This window comes from Carassius carassius, chromosome 38 (genome assembly GCF_963082965.1).
Source record: "Carassius carassius chromosome 38, fCarCar2.1, whole genome shotgun sequence".
NCBI lineage: Eukaryota > Metazoa > Chordata > Actinopteri > Cypriniformes > Cyprinidae > Carassius > Carassius carassius.
This window is the reverse complement of record NC_081792.1, coordinates 21,790,981-21,806,276: the sequence shown is the minus strand read 5'-3', so window position 1 is coordinate 21,806,276 and position 15,296 is coordinate 21,790,981. Positions and strand designations below refer to the sequence as shown.

The 15,296-nt window shown below is 34.5% G+C and overlaps 2 protein-coding genes across 2 annotated transcripts; one reads left to right on the top strand and one right to left on the bottom strand.

Annotated features, from left to right (window-relative positions):
• The first annotated feature begins 8,997 nt into the window (after nt 1-8,997).
• LOC132119066 (nuclear receptor subfamily 0 group B member 1-like) lies at nt 8,998-11,286 on the top strand. The gene is made up of 2 exons (XM_059528815.1): nt 8,998-9,854; nt 10,628-11,286. The coding sequence occupies exons 1-2, from the start codon at nt 9,302-9,304 to the stop codon at nt 10,867-10,869; spliced, it is 795 nt and encodes a 264-aa protein (XP_059384798.1). The 5' UTR covers nt 8,998-9,301; the 3' UTR covers nt 10,870-11,286.
• A 2,049-nt stretch (nt 11,287-13,335) lies between these two features.
• On the bottom strand, nt 13,336-15,077 carry LOC132119557 (RING finger protein 207-like). Its single transcript, XM_059529620.1, has 4 exons — nt 15,026-15,077; nt 14,800-14,917; nt 13,997-14,077; nt 13,336-13,905 (listed from the first exon to the last, which is right to left on the bottom strand). Exons 1-4 carry the CDS (start codon nt 15,075-15,077, stop codon nt 13,902-13,904), a joined length of 255 nt encoding a protein of 84 aa, XP_059385603.1. The 3' UTR covers nt 13,336-13,901.
• Between the last annotated feature and the right edge of the window lie 219 nt (nt 15,078-15,296).

Genomic DNA, 15,296 nt, shown 5'->3' with positions numbered 1-15,296 from the left:
AAATTACTCAGTTTAGGCATCTGTGAAATCTTCACATTCTCCTATATAATTCTATATGACCCATGAAGTAAAATATTACTCAACGAAAACACATATGTAAACTTTTTACTTTAAGGTTCAATAATCTTTTCCAGTTAAAAAAAATGTTTTTCTATAATTTCATGTCAGTCTTTCAGGGTTAATACAACTGAGCTAAGTTATTAATTCCCATCTAACATGAGCCATATGTGTCATATTTAAATAAAGATTTACACAAATTAAATCTTGAGTGAATAAGGATGTATTGCTTCAGACTAAGCGTTATATTCAAGTTTTTGTCTAAATACTGTTTGCCCTTGCCCGAAGGTGATGTGAAACAAGTTTTTATACTTTCAGTTCATCAAGTGAATTGTTTCCATTGTTGCATCTTCAGTTAGAAAGACAATGCCAAGGCCATGCTTTCAATCCCTTTACTGAGACCTAGAGCAGCAGAAAAAGACTCCAATAAACATTTTTTTCAAAGAGCCACACAAAAGCAAGAAGAAGGGCAGGCAATGTGCACTTGACGAGGCCTCCAGGTTGTGCTCAGGAAGAAAAGGTCCATTTACTCAATTCTGAATTGACAGTTCCTACTTGTGTACACACTCACATACAAACACAACACATTACTCAACCTGCTCAGTCCCTGCGCTAACCCTGATGGTCCATTAAAGGACGGAAGCCATCAGACCAGGTCGTTAAGCCAGTGGACATGTGGGTGCCGTCCGAGTTGTGTTAGCGGTTGAGGGAGGGACCTGTGTGTTTGGCATCTGTTCCTTTATGTTCTGTGAACAGAGCGACCTTGTGTTTGTATGCCTGTGTGCTGACCTTGAGCTAGGCTGAAACAGCAGACACTGCTGCTTCTGAACGACCCTGAAAGCCAGTGTGCATGTGCGTAAGTGCGTGTGTATATGAGAAAAAGAGAGAGAGAGAGAGAAAGAGAGAGTACTGAGAGAAATATCAGAGCAGCTTTCAAGCTCCTAGCCTTCAGAGAAACATTTCATGTCTCAGGGTTGCGGTAAACTTCCAACAATCACACTGAGTGTAAACTGGTTCACATCTTTATCACACTGCAACATTTATAACACTACACTATATAGTAGTAGTGGTTCTCAACTGGTGAATCAACCCGTCTGTTCTGATGGGGTCCTGACTCATGAATGACACGATAATAAAATAGCATAATCATGTATAAATAGGCTTATCATATATATATATATATATATATATATATATATATATATATATATATATATATATATATATATATATATATATATATATATATATATATTTATTTATTTTTTTCTTTATTTTTTATAGATGTTAATCATTTCACAATTTAGGCATGTGCAGTTCAAGGTAATATAAGGACCAATGAAATGACACTATTTTTTATTTTTTTTTGTCCTATGTACAGTAGTAAATTATATTTATTTACATACATTAAAATTAAAATGCAATTCATGTGTGAATTTAAATATACATACATTAAAAATTACAGGTTGATACAGCTGTCCTGTCCTGTAAAAAACATATAAATGAAAAATAATAATAAATATAATCCATCGTAAATAAAATAAGGATAATTGGAGCATGCTTTACAAGAAAATACTATTTCAGTATTTCTATTTTCTTGTAAACTCCTGTTTAATTTAATGTGTTACTTGCCATTTTTTTAAATTAAATAAACAATTTCGGAGTGAAAATTCAGAGTAAATCCTACACCATTTTTTTTCAGTGTTATATAATGGTGAAAAAAAAAAAAAAAGTAACTTGGCATTAACTTTTAATTCAATATATATTTTTCATTATTAAAAAAGAAAAAAAACTTACTTTGTTAAAAATGCATATATATTAAAAATTCAAGTATATTTCTTGCATTTATTCAAGGTGTAAAAGAAACTATATTGTTAATCTGTCTTTTTTTCACTTTATGGTCACTTGAAAGTTTCCTTTAAAATATTAACGTCTTTTGACAATCATAAATGAACAAGAACATTAACTAGATTAATCTCCAATCTCTTTCAGATCTTGCCCTGAACATCCCTATGATTGCTTATCTCTCCTCTACTAGCATTACTCATGTCATGTAGCCTACGGAAGCACGGTGACTGACAGCACTGACCTCTTATCGGTGTGGGTAAAGGAGGGGGCGATCGAGGTGCTACTGGTATTTTCACGGTTACTGCCCTCCAGACTAACGCTCCTTTTGCACAGCCACCGCATCTCGCAGATCAGCCAGCCAAGACAAACACTGCGAAGGGCTGCAGTCTATTTATTTGTTGAGAGTAATGACAGGTCAACGGAAGGAGGTAAACGCTCAATGTTTTTTCTTGTTAATGGGCTTGTATGAAGTTGTAGGCCTAACTAAACCAGTGAAAGAGGCATGAAAAAGAACCTGTATAGAAAATCACATCGATTTTGTACAACTACTGTATAAACAAGAACTTGATATCGAGTGACTTACAGTACGTTTCAGACAAAAACACATTTCTTGCGAACCGAAAATAGTTTCAACCCGAAGCCAACCAAAGCACAAACTGGAACAAAGATGTGTGTGGAGCAGAGCTATAGCAAGTAAACCCTGCTCAAAACGTTCTATATAATCAACCCAGGTTTTATAATCTACTTCTGGTCTTTAATGTTCAACTCCCCTCTTTACTGGTGAGAGAAACCCCTACCAAACAATCCCTGAGAACAAAATTTGTATGTAAGCCAGTTTTCTCCACGGGTCATGGTATAGATTGCTGGATGGATGGATAGATAGATCTAAAGATAGATCTGAAAAAGTTGCAGTTACCTATTGTATTTTAATTTTTCTCAATGGTGGAAACAAGCTTCCTTACCTGTGAGTGATACAAACACTAAAAATAAACTGAATATAAATATAAAAAGCATATGACTATGATAAATATATATATTGTGTAGGCCTGCCTAAAAATATACACGCATATACAGACTTCAGGAAATCAGGTTGCTTATGGAGCAGCAGTGTTTCAAAACCAGAATGTGGCATTTTTATGTCTTGTAAAACTATTTTGACCTTGAAATGGCCATGTATGCTACAGCATATCTGACTACTTAATTTCTACCCTGTCTAGACTGGCAAGGGAGTTCATTATTCCTGCATTGCAAACCTTAAACAAACAGAATAATATATGCAGCCTGTTGTTTTCACATGTTTACTGCCAATACCCTGATGGAAGCATCATACAGGCCTAAATGGTCCTTTAGTAACCTTCACTGTATGTTTCCATGCATTTTAGTTTTGCTGTCTAAGCCAGACTCCATGATCAACCCAGAGGTAAGGCATGAGTAAATACAGGTGCATCTCAATAAATTAGAATGTCGTGGAAAAGTTCATTTATTTCAGTAATTCAACTCAAAATGTGAAACTTGTGTATTAAATAATTCAGTGCACATAGTTTATGTCTTTGGTTCTATTAATTGTGATGATTTTGGCTCACATTTAACAAAACCCCACAAATTCCCAACAAATTAGAATCTCCACCCTTAGTAGATTCTCCACCCATCCTCCAGACTCTAGGACCTTATTTTCCAAATGAAATACAAAACTTGCTCTCATCTGAAAAGAGGACTTTGGACCACTGGGCAACAGTCCAGTTCTTCTTCTTCTTATCCCAGGTAAGATGCCTCTGATGTTGTCTGTGAATCAGCAAATTCCTTGACACATGTTTGTGGTGGCTCTTGATGCCTTGACCCCAGCCTCAGTCCATTCCTTGTGAAATTCACTCAAATCCTCATAAGGCTGCGGTCCTCATGGTTGGTTGTGCATCTTTTTCTTCCACACTTTTTCCTTCCACTCAACTTTCTGTTAACATGCTTGGATACAGCACTCTGTGAAGACCCAGCTTCTTTGGAAATACATGTTTGTGGCTTACCCTCCTTGTGAAGGGTGTCAATGATTGTCTTCTGGACAACTGTCAGATCAGCAGCCTTCCCCATGATTGTGTAGCCTAGTGAGCCAAACCTAGAGACCATTTTGAAGGCAGGTGTTTTGAGTTGATTAGCTGACTGGCATGTCACCATATTCTAATTTGTTGAGATGAATTGAATTGATGGGTCTTTGTTAAATGTGAGCCAAAATCATCACAATTAAAAGAACCAAAGACTTAAACTACTTCAGTATGTGTGCACTGAATTTATTTAATACACAAGTTTAAAATTTTGAGTTCAATTACTGAAATAAAAGAACTTTTCCACAACATTATAATTTACTGAGATGGACTTGTACATCACTAATTTATCATATATACAGTACATGTAAAAGAACACAATTTTTTATGCCTATCATTTCAGGACTTTATAAAACATTTGTTATCTTTATTTTATAAGTTCACAAAGTTTTGTTGTTATTATGTCTGTATCCAAAAAAAGTAGACCCTTTACAGATTCGATTGGTGTATTGCTCTTATCTGTACGATTAAAACTTAAAGTGTAATTTAAGTTCTTTTCGGGGTTATCAGGAGAAAATGACTCATAATGCGTATACGCGTTAATCGACTCCAGAGGGTTAAGAAGCCCGAAAATTATGTTAGTCTAACTGTAGTTGGTAAGCAATGCATCATCACACCCCAAAAACATAGCCAACATGTACAACATTTGTGAACTAGTTTTCTTTCCTGTTTAAAAATATTACTTAAGAAACAGAAAGACTGGTTGGGACATATTGTAGGGCTTACTCAAAAATCTGTAGTCACATCAGAGCTATGAAGTTTGCTAGTTGGTTTCATGTGTTATTAGAAAGAGAGACATTGTCATTCTAGTAATCATGTGTTCTGTTTTCTTGGAAGACAACAATATAACTTGTAAACGCTGAAAGTACATTTTGGCCACAAAGCTGACACATAGTATGAACTAAAAGCCACAAAAGTAAGATTTTGACATCAAACCAAAAAAACAAAAACAAAAATAATAAATAAAACAATGTGATGTAATCATCAGAGTGTGTTGGATGACTTTTGGCCAAACTTTCTTTACAAATTGCTTAAATTCATTCATCATACTTGAGGGCAGTTGTTCATGCCACATATCAATGGATTTAAGGTTTGGACTTTGAACAGGTATGATGATCAAATTAATTGCCATGGTAACTAAAGAGAATGGGAAACTAGAACAAGTTATGTTTATTTTTTAAAAACATATGTTTGTAGCTACACAAGAACATTTTAGGTGTGAGTGTGTGCAGTTTACGTTGTAACAAAACATCCAAGTGTTGTCAAGTTATGTTTACTACAAACCTTGTTTTATTCATGAATTGTAAAATAAAAATTATAAGAAACCCATACGAAAATAGGGAACCAATAGTGAATTAGTCTCACATGTGCAACACTCTATAAGGATTTTCCTCACTCCCTTTCTCTAGCGAACTCTAATTTTCTTGCATGCAGTTGCTTGCTCATCTGAGAGTTGTGTTTCATACTGTACCTTATTTGTCAGAGGTATTTTACATTTGAAGTAAATGTTTGTGTAAATCTATAATTTCTGTGATTTCAAAACATTCCTAGGTTTCACGCACAAATACGTGCATACGCACGATTAGTGAAAATAAACCCATCTCATCTCTCACTAGCTCTCTTATAATTAAAATAGTTGTTTGTGAACCAAACCAAATTTTGGACACACACACACACACACACTCACTTTCGTTGGTGATCGCACACACGGCAGCACGTCAAATGAATTTCCTCTCTCATACCTCGTACAACCACAGACAGAATGACAGAAGCCCTTGAGAAAAGCAGTTTTCAATTTGTAACTCTTTTCGACACAAGGCCATTTCATTTATGGGTAAAGTCATAGAGGCAAACAGGAAGAAATTTGAGTTAGTTACTATAGTAACAGACAGAAAGTCTCATAACACAACAAGGCAACAAGAACAATTAGCCCAAAAAAGTTGAATTTTTTTTATTATTATTAACTTTTTTTTCGTTGTCTATAAAAGGACCCAGGTACTGTTTTTTTAATATCGTATCATTTATTATTTTATGAAAATTATTCATCAGAATTGTCAGAAAGGCAGTGCTGTAGTACTGAAAAGACTACAATCTTGCAAACAGAGGAAAAAAGACAGAAGGGAAAAGAAAGATCTTTTTCATACTCTTCAAGGTTGCTGTTGTGAAGTTTAGCCAAATTCTTATTCTCACTGGGTCATGACAACCTGGTGGGCTGTTTCTGTGTTCTGTTTATGCATGTCAGTAAAAGGGAGGCTGATCTAGGCTAAGACTGGATTTAGTTACCACTTAGACCTTTATATAAACATTAGCATTGTATGCAGACGGCACACATAAACAACCGACCATGAAACATCTTCACATTTGAAAAATAATGTTAACATTATTCATGTGAAAATATGTCAATAAATTAAAATTAAAATAGAATTCAAATATTTGATAGTCTTGTAGGCCCTAGTTGTATTGACAGAGACTCAAAACATTGTTATTTGAATGCAACTTTTTATATTTGTTGATGTAGTCAATAAGGCTCACAGTTGGGGTGATGAACTTCTGAAACACATAATAACCAGAGATAACAGTCCATGAAATTAGCCTGAAGTCTGAAAGCATAAATTATTTAAGCAGAAGCACATATGTGTGCACATGGAGGTACACACACACACACACACACAGAAAGAGAGACGCCACAAATCATCCAGAATGACCATGACCTTGCGATGAAGGGAGACATAATTGGAAATGTAGTAACTCTGGCTTTTGATAAAATCGAAGATTCAAACACAAGGAGGACATTTCTGGTGGTCAGTTTGATTTGAAGTGTACAGTGCACGCATTTAATAAACAGCTGAAATGAAAAATTCAGTCATTATTTACTGAATTTTTAAAATTTTCATTTATTTATGCTGTATTTTGCAGATTTCACACTGTTCTTTCCAGATGTTCATAGTGACCATGTCTGTCAAACAACAAAAAAATAAAATAAAAAAACACTTTTGTGTTTGTGTTCAGAATTCAACATCGCTACCAGATTAATAAATGTATAAACATTTCCTTATATTTCCTTATAAGTATTTTATCTTTTACTTATTTTTTTATGTATTAATTATTGATTAAGTCATCATGAAATCAAAGTGGATAATTCTTATTTTTTATGGAATATTGCGGTATTTCTTATAAATAATTTTTCCACACAAGTCATCATCATAATCATTAATAATAATAATAATAATAATAATATAATAATAATAATAATAATAATAATAATAATAATGTGCCCTCACAATCACAATAACTTCCCCTCCCTCTTGCAACCACATCTATTCTCAGTTGTGATGACAAAGAAAAGTTATTAATTAGCATTGCTGATTAAGAAATTAATGCTTTCACTAGTACACTTTAAAAAAAAACATAATTTCTAAAATGATTAGTCTATTTTTTGTTAAGTTTGTGGACATTTTTAACAACACAATCCAGTATGAAATTCAAAATATATGTAAAATACCTGTGAAAAATCATTAGGGAAAGATTATTAACATGGTACACTGGGTCACATTTTTACTGACTTTTCTTAGAGTGTTTGCTGGCTTGACCGGTGTTTGCTAAAAAGTTGAAGGCTAGTCACTTTAAGGGTCAATGGTCTCAAAGTCGTGCTCACACTAAACTCAGAGAGAACAAGCTTTGCACAGCATCCAAAGAATCAACAATCAGCCTGCACTAAAATTCAGTTTAATTCATGTTCTCATTTCATGACTGACAAAAGTAAACAAGATACGGTACTAAAAAGCTATGTGCATATAATTCTTTGAATATGAATAAAATTAAATTCTAAAGACCAGATTTAGAAAAATCAATGAAATTTTCTATTGTATTCATTTTATTCTCAGGCAATAGACATTATATTCAGTCGGTGAATACTACATAGATTTTTTACGTCATTATTTCATCCTTGACGGTTCTAAAATTAAACAGTGACATGTAAACACTAGCCTTGTGATTATGTCATTATCTGGACCAACTCCTCTGATGTGAGTCTCACAGTAACTGGGGATGTTGGTGACGTGAGCTTTGGCCCTCAGACTCTCTAAACAGAACATAACTAAGAGCCTTCATCCAAGATACAGTCTCAGTTTCACATATGAGGACAGGTAGGTGAAGAACATTTGCACAAACTTGCAGTTAGACCTGTTGACCTTGAACAGAGGCTGGGTTGGATCTGTGTGTGAGTATATATGTGTGTGTGTGTGTTGGGAGGGGGGACAGGTGTTAGCGAAGGCTGTGAAGACTATATATTTGACATTGGCCTTAATGTAAATGGTAAGAAAACATTTTATTTTAATTTTTTCAAATAGATCAATTGTGCGAGTTGTCTCTCATTGTGCAATATTCTGATGCTTTCATCACTTCCACCATAGACTTGTCCTTCGGCTATTCAGCATCAGGAGTGGCGCCTTGATATGACTTTCCACACAGGCTGCAAATCAATATGCTTTTATATTCTTCTTCAGAAGAGCAATGACATCAGTACACCCCGTCTTCCTGAGACAAGACCGGTAAACAGTGCACAAGGCAGGTGACCCTGGACTTTAATAACGAAACAAAAATAAATTATCACAAGAGCTTTGGAGTAAAGCGGCTTGCACACACACACAATCATGTTTCTGTAAAACTGTCAAACCAGACAAGGTTAGACTGGGGCAGATGCCAAAAAAGGAGGTAGCGCCTACTGTCCCCTGTCATACTCAGAAATGAAAATGGAATTCTATGCAAATCTTTGGTAGTACAGTCTGGAAACTGGGTAGTCGTGGTCTTGCAATGTTGATATTAAATAAACTGATAGGATCTTTTACTTGGGTAACAACAATCAACTCAGAATTAATATTGAATCTTTGTAGGTAAAAGTTCTTGAATGGCTACTTCGGGCTATTTTATTGCAATGTTTTCCCTTTTCACTTTCATCAGATCAGAGTAAATATGTCTGTCTTTGTGTAATCCAGACTTTTTATTATTATGATTATATATTTATTTGGACATCCATTTAAATTATGTTATAATGGATCATTTTGCATTATTATTATTATTAAGTGGCAAAACCACACATCAAAATCTATAAGGACTATAGCGCCTCTTATGTGTGCATCAGAGAGAGACAGTGGGAGGCGTCCAGTGCTGTTTGAAAACTCTTAACTATTTGGCATTTGGGTGGATGGAAACACACAGACCTCAACCGTGCATGGACATCTCCAAGCGGAAAGCTCATAACAGTTTCAGCAACGAAACATAGCAGTCCCTGCAGCACCAGGAGGATGGCTTACTCTGACAGCAGCTGCCACTGCAGCAGCGAAAGACGGCAGAACAGCATATTATACAGCATTTTAAAGAACGACAGTCAGATTGCGCAACTTGGGAACCAGCCTAGGACCCCGAGGCTCGCCTTGTCCATGCGCGCGTGTGCTTGCGGCTCCAAGACGAAGGTGTCTCTCCGCTTCCCTCAGACCACATGCAAAGCCGCCTCCGCGGTCCTGGTCAAGACCCTGAAGTTCGTGAAGAACGTGCCGTGTTTCCGGGAGCTGCCGGTGGATGACCAGCACACGCTGGTGCGGAGCAGCTGGGCGCCGCTGCTGGTGCTCGGCATGGCGCAGGACAGGATCGACTTCGAGACTTCAGAGACGCAAGAGCCCAGCATGCTGCAGCGGATATTAACCAGCGGACAGGACAAGCAGGACCACCAGAGTAATAACGGCGGAGTGGCGTTGACCGACGTTCAGGGTATTAAAATGTTTCTGCGGAAATGCTGGGGACTGGACATAAGCACTAAGGAGTACGCGTACTTAAAAGGGGCCATTCTGTTCAACCCAGGTGAGTCGTGCTTACCGGTCACACCTGAAGTAGGACAACTTTTAGCTGCTGTTAAGAATAACTGGGTTTACCGTGACCCACAATGTAATTGTTAACATTCATAATAATAGTAATAATAATAATAAAACACCCGAATAAGGACAGTTAATAGTTGTCTTTAACTGGTTTAAATTTAATTCACATTGTAATAATTAATATTCATAATAATAATAGCAATAAAAATACATACATAGACTACCTGAATAAAGATAGTTTTTAACTTAAACTGGCTTTAATAGGGATCATATTGTAATTAATAATTTTCATAAGCATTTACTGTAGGCTATAATAATTTTTTAAAATAATAATACACACAAGTCAATAAATATCAATATAAAAAAATAGTGCTTTTTTCCCTGAATTATTTTAACATGAGCCACACTGTATTATTGAAATTCATAATAAATAATAGTATACTTATATTTTCAACATATAATAATAATAATAATAATAATAATATTTACTCTAATAAAAAAATAATATATATATATATATATATATATATAAATTATTATAATTATAAAATATTAAATATGAATATATGACAATATATACATCAAAGTTTCATAACATAAATGTTTCTTTGTTTATCATGAATTGTTCTCAGAAATTAATAATTTAAAAAATTATAGTCAGGTGTACATTTTATCAAAGGTTATTTGATTAATGAGGGTAATTTCAGATCATTAAGGTATTTCTGGTACAGAATATAACGAGTCTCTTTCCTTCTCTAGATGTTGCAGGGCTGCAGTGTCAACATTACATCCACGGCCTGCAGAGCGAGGCAAACCAGGCGCTTAATGAATATGTCAAAATGATTCACCACGGGGACAGTGCAAGATTCGCCAAACTCTTCCTCGCCCTCTGCATGCTGAGATCCATCAACGCCAATGTGGTGGCCGGTCTGTTCTTCAAACCAGTCATTGGAGCTGTCAACATGGAGGAACTTCTTCTGGAGATGTTTTATGGGAAATAAACTCTAATGCAAATGCCCAGGCAGAATTATCAAACTTTGAAAGAGTGGCACTCAGCAGTGGACAGAGAGATTTTGAAAATGACTGATTCCTTTTTACACATGCTATTTTTGTACGATATAAGAGCTCTCTTTTTGCCTTCTGAGTTGAACTCATCGCTGAATCCAAAGTTGATGACGACGTTTTTTCCATTTGGGGAAAGAGCTTTATAACCGTTCTGATTGTGCAGTTTTTTTAACTTGCTTTTCTGTGATGTTGTGAAGCCTTCTGATGAATTTCATCTGATTCTCTGTGACACTTTGTAATAACTTCCATTAAGAAATCATTAACAAGCATTCATTTATTTTGCATTTAGTTTATACATTGACATATAATTATATTTGATTTAAATATACTGTAATATATTACATTTAATAATAATAATAATAATAATAATATATTATTATCTCAATGTTTCATGGCATCTATTTAAATACAAATTAACTAATGAACTGTTTTGCATTTTATAATGTAATAATTTTGAGTAGTATTGTTAATGAAAGTTATTATGAAGTGTAAAGTATATTTGAAAGCATTGTACATTTTTGTTATGCAATGACATAATGAAACATTACACTTGTTCACATTTCCAACAACGTGATTGACAGATAGCCTATGTAATTTTTGGATTACATTAACAGTTTCGAAAAACATGTCAGAGTGATGACAGACTTAAGCACAAATACAAAACAGCTATGAATATAAAAAAATGAGGAAATAATTGATTGTGGGATTGTTCTTCAATATAGCCAGTGTACCAAACAACATTTTACCCCCATAGGTGAGCACACTGTGTCAGAAATATTCACCTTATGTATGGAGTCGTGGCTCTGTAGCTTCATTCATGCCACAAGGTTAGTCTGGTATTAGAAAGCTCTGTTGTAGTCATTGTTGGACCAAGCATAAAAGTACAGAAAAACATTTGAAAAAAATTTATAAGGATGCATTAAAAGGTCCTTTAACAATAATAATAATGTTAATGAAAACATGTCTATGCCTATATATGATGACTAGCCAAAGAGTATAACTGTGATACAGGTTAAGTGTTGCTCGGCCTACGTTTCATATGAAATAAAATGCGGACATTGACAAATGTCTTAATGGTTGTTTTGAAGACAACTGTCTGGCCAGTCATAGTTGAGCCAGGGACAGGTGATATACAGTAGATAGAAAAGAGCTTGTCATGGTGGGCTGATCAGTGATGACTTCGTTTTGACACTAATCATCTGCTGTCACTGTCAGAGACGAGAAGAGTTTATGGAACTATTGCCAAGTTTTTATTTTGTCCGTAAAAACTTCCAGCGCACACATTTGGTGAGTTTAATGCATTAGAAACAACCAATAAAGAATCATTAGATAGTATATTTTTATATAATATTATATTCACAATATTCTTACAAATGCATTTGTGCATACACTACTATTCAAAAGAGTTTTTGTAAATTGATCAAGAGTGAAGATTTTTACACTGATACAAAATATTTTTTATTTTAAATATGTTATTTTGAAATTTCCATTCATCAAATAATCCAGAAGAATCACAGTTTACACAAAATATATTAAGCAGCAATATTAAACAGCTGTTTTCAACATAGGTAGTGTATGCAAATACAAATGTGCTGCTTCAAGTTGCGTCACACATTTGACATCGAAAGTCATTAGTTCTCATGTATCTCCCACTGACATTGATGGCAAACCCAGTAATTCTTAAATATGTCATGATCATTGGCTTTTAAATAGGCCTATTTTTAAATTTAGCTAGCTGTTTATCCTTCAGTCTTTAATCATTTATCTCCGTTTATGCAGTATTCTATGGGGCACTGGCTGAAGAGCTGCAATCTGATCTTATGAGACGCTATGTCCAGCCTTCTTTCCATTCTTACACACAGGGAAGGTGAAGACAGTCAACAAACCCAGTTCACAGAAATGTAATGGCTGTAGTGAACTAAAAAAACCCACCCTCTTTTTTAAATGTATAATCTAATTGGTTAATATTGGTAATATTGGTGCTCCTCTGAATGTATAAATATTTTTTATGAGCATCCAGCTGGTATGAGGCATAAACAAATCCTTTTAAATAGATTTTTTAAATCAACTTTTGCTCAGAAAGGCTGTTCAGCACCTACAACCAGTATTTATTTAAAAGCACACATAAAAAAAACAAATAAAAAAAAACATATGGCTTTATCATATATAGCGATGAATTGATCTTTTAATAATTATTCACTGAAACAAATTTTCTATTTACTTTCTCTATACATGCCAGTGTTATTTATTTATATATACTATTTATTGACATTTTCAATTAGCTTTTTATATTTTCAGATTTGTATTTAATTTTAATTTTTTAAATATTTATATTTAGTATTAATTTATTCTTATTTTCTGTTTTAGCTTCAGTAATTGTAGTACCCTGTGTTATATTATTTATATATTACAAATCTTCTTGTACGTTTTAAGTTTGTTTAATTTTTTTTCCCCTTACATTTTACATCTAATATTTATATTCTATTTCATCTTTATTTGAAATACTGAAAACAATGAATAAGTTTTGATTATAGTTTACTATTTAGTAAACGATAACAACTCTGCTACATGCACAGTACCCCAAAAAATAAAAAATAAATAAAAATCACAATTCACCAGTCTTTTATGTGCCATCCTATCCAGTTGGTTTATATCTAAGTTCTATTTGATTTGACATGCTTAAAATGCTATTAATATTCCATTCATGTCCTTCTTAATTATCCAATGTTCATGTGTTGACATCCAGCACATGCTTGAAAGCTCATGCCACGTTTGCGGTCAGTGTTCACTATCATCCAGACAAGCTCTATAAAGGCAGCTCTTGGCCGCAAGAGGCCTTTCAAACATTTATCTGCTTTCTTTGCCAGCAGAAGTCACTGCTCTTTAGTAGCATCTCACGAGGCGGCAGAATAAGAGAGTTGTCTGTGTCAGAGTCTCGATCATAGCCTGCCAAGCAACTCTTCTCATTTCAGCTGGAGGAAGAAATTATGTATCAGTCTGTCTTTATATTGTAATATACAGTATGCACTATGAGCTGTGTTGCAGTAACATCAAATGCATTACCTGATTTGTTCAGTAGTCATTTTACTGTCCTCACATATCTCCACTACAGTGTCCATGCAGTCATTCTCAGGCTTTTGAAATCTGTGAATACATCAACAATGTACAAGTTAATGACTAAAGTAAAGTGAAAGTGATGTGACATACAGTCAAGTATGTCAACAAATATTCAACTAGTATTCAATAGTCAATCCTTGTTGTCCTGTTTTGGACTTGTAAACGGTGCTTGATCTGTGCATATTTCTCTGCGGATTCAGAACAGATTATTTTTTTCACTTTAGAAAGCAATATTATGGATTAAAATGGATTAAAATTAAATGAACATTACTTGGACACATTAACTTCTGATGACAGATCACTCTAAATTGTAATGCAGACACATGCATTTTCTGTAAAGCTGATTTGAAATGATGTGTAAGAAGGCTATACAAATACTTTTTTGAATTGAATTAAGGATTCATATTTTAGCAACAATTTGAAGTTAATTATATCTTGATGGCATTGTTTCTTACATACACCTTTATTTATTTATTTATTGTGGATTATTGTTTAATCAGCTGTTTGGACTCTCATTCTGACGGCACCAATTCACTGCAGAGGATCCACTGGTGAGCAAGTGATGTAATGATACATTTCTACAAATCTGTTTTGATGAAGACACAAACTAATCTACCTCTCTTGGGTGGCCTGTTGTAGAATTTTTTATTTTTTTTTTGGGTGAAAAATTCCTTTAAGCAAATGGGATGCAGAAGTAAAATATTCACATATAAAATATGAATATTTAAATAATAAAACAGCAAAACAACCTGGGTTCCAGACGCTCTTTTACTTTGGATATGGATAAGATGTAGGGTCCAATTTGTCGTGCAATGGTTGTCAAGTAAGAGTTTTCTTGCTTCAGCTGCAGAAGGTCACGGAGCTGTGCTGTAATTAGTAAATGAATCAGTTCACTAATTAGTGCAAGGAAATAACTTAACATGCATGGTAAAATGAACCCTGAGGCACCACAGACAACTTATTGTTTTTCCTCACCTTCATAGATCTCTTGCTCATTGGTCACTCTTTGAAAGGTCACATCCCACATCTAGAAACACATCCAGAATATGCTAAAGTGCTGCTGTTTTTTGAAAGAAGAATGTTTTTTGCAGGAATTATAATTTAGCCTCACCTCCTCAAATACGGCCCTCGTGGTCTGCACAGCAGAGTACTGAGATGCAATCTGTTCGTCAATGAGTAGAGACCTTTCCAGGACCTCATCCATAGTGTCTGTGTTGATGAGAGAGTGATGTTTTGTCAGGTCTCT

Coding starts and splice junctions, on each gene's coding strand:
- LOC132119066 (XM_059528815.1), top strand. CDS start 9,302: ATGGCTTACTCTGACAGCAGCTGCCACTGCAGCAGCGAAAGACGGCAG. Junction 9,855..10,627: donor GGCCATTCTGTTCAACCCAG/GTGAGTCGTGCT, acceptor TTCCTTCTCTAG/ATGTTGCAGGGCTGCAGTGT.
- LOC132119557 (XM_059529620.1), bottom strand. CDS start 15,077: ATGTGGGATGTGACCTTTCAAAGAGTGACCAATGAGCAAGAGATCTAT. Junction 14,918..15,025: donor TGAGCAAGAGATCTATGAAG/GTGAGGAAAAAC, acceptor TACTAATTACAG/CACAGCTCCGTGACCTTCTG. Junction 14,078..14,799: donor AAAGAGCGTCTGGAACCCAG/GTTGTTTTGCTG, acceptor ATGTATTCACAG/ATTTCAAAAGCCTGAGAATG.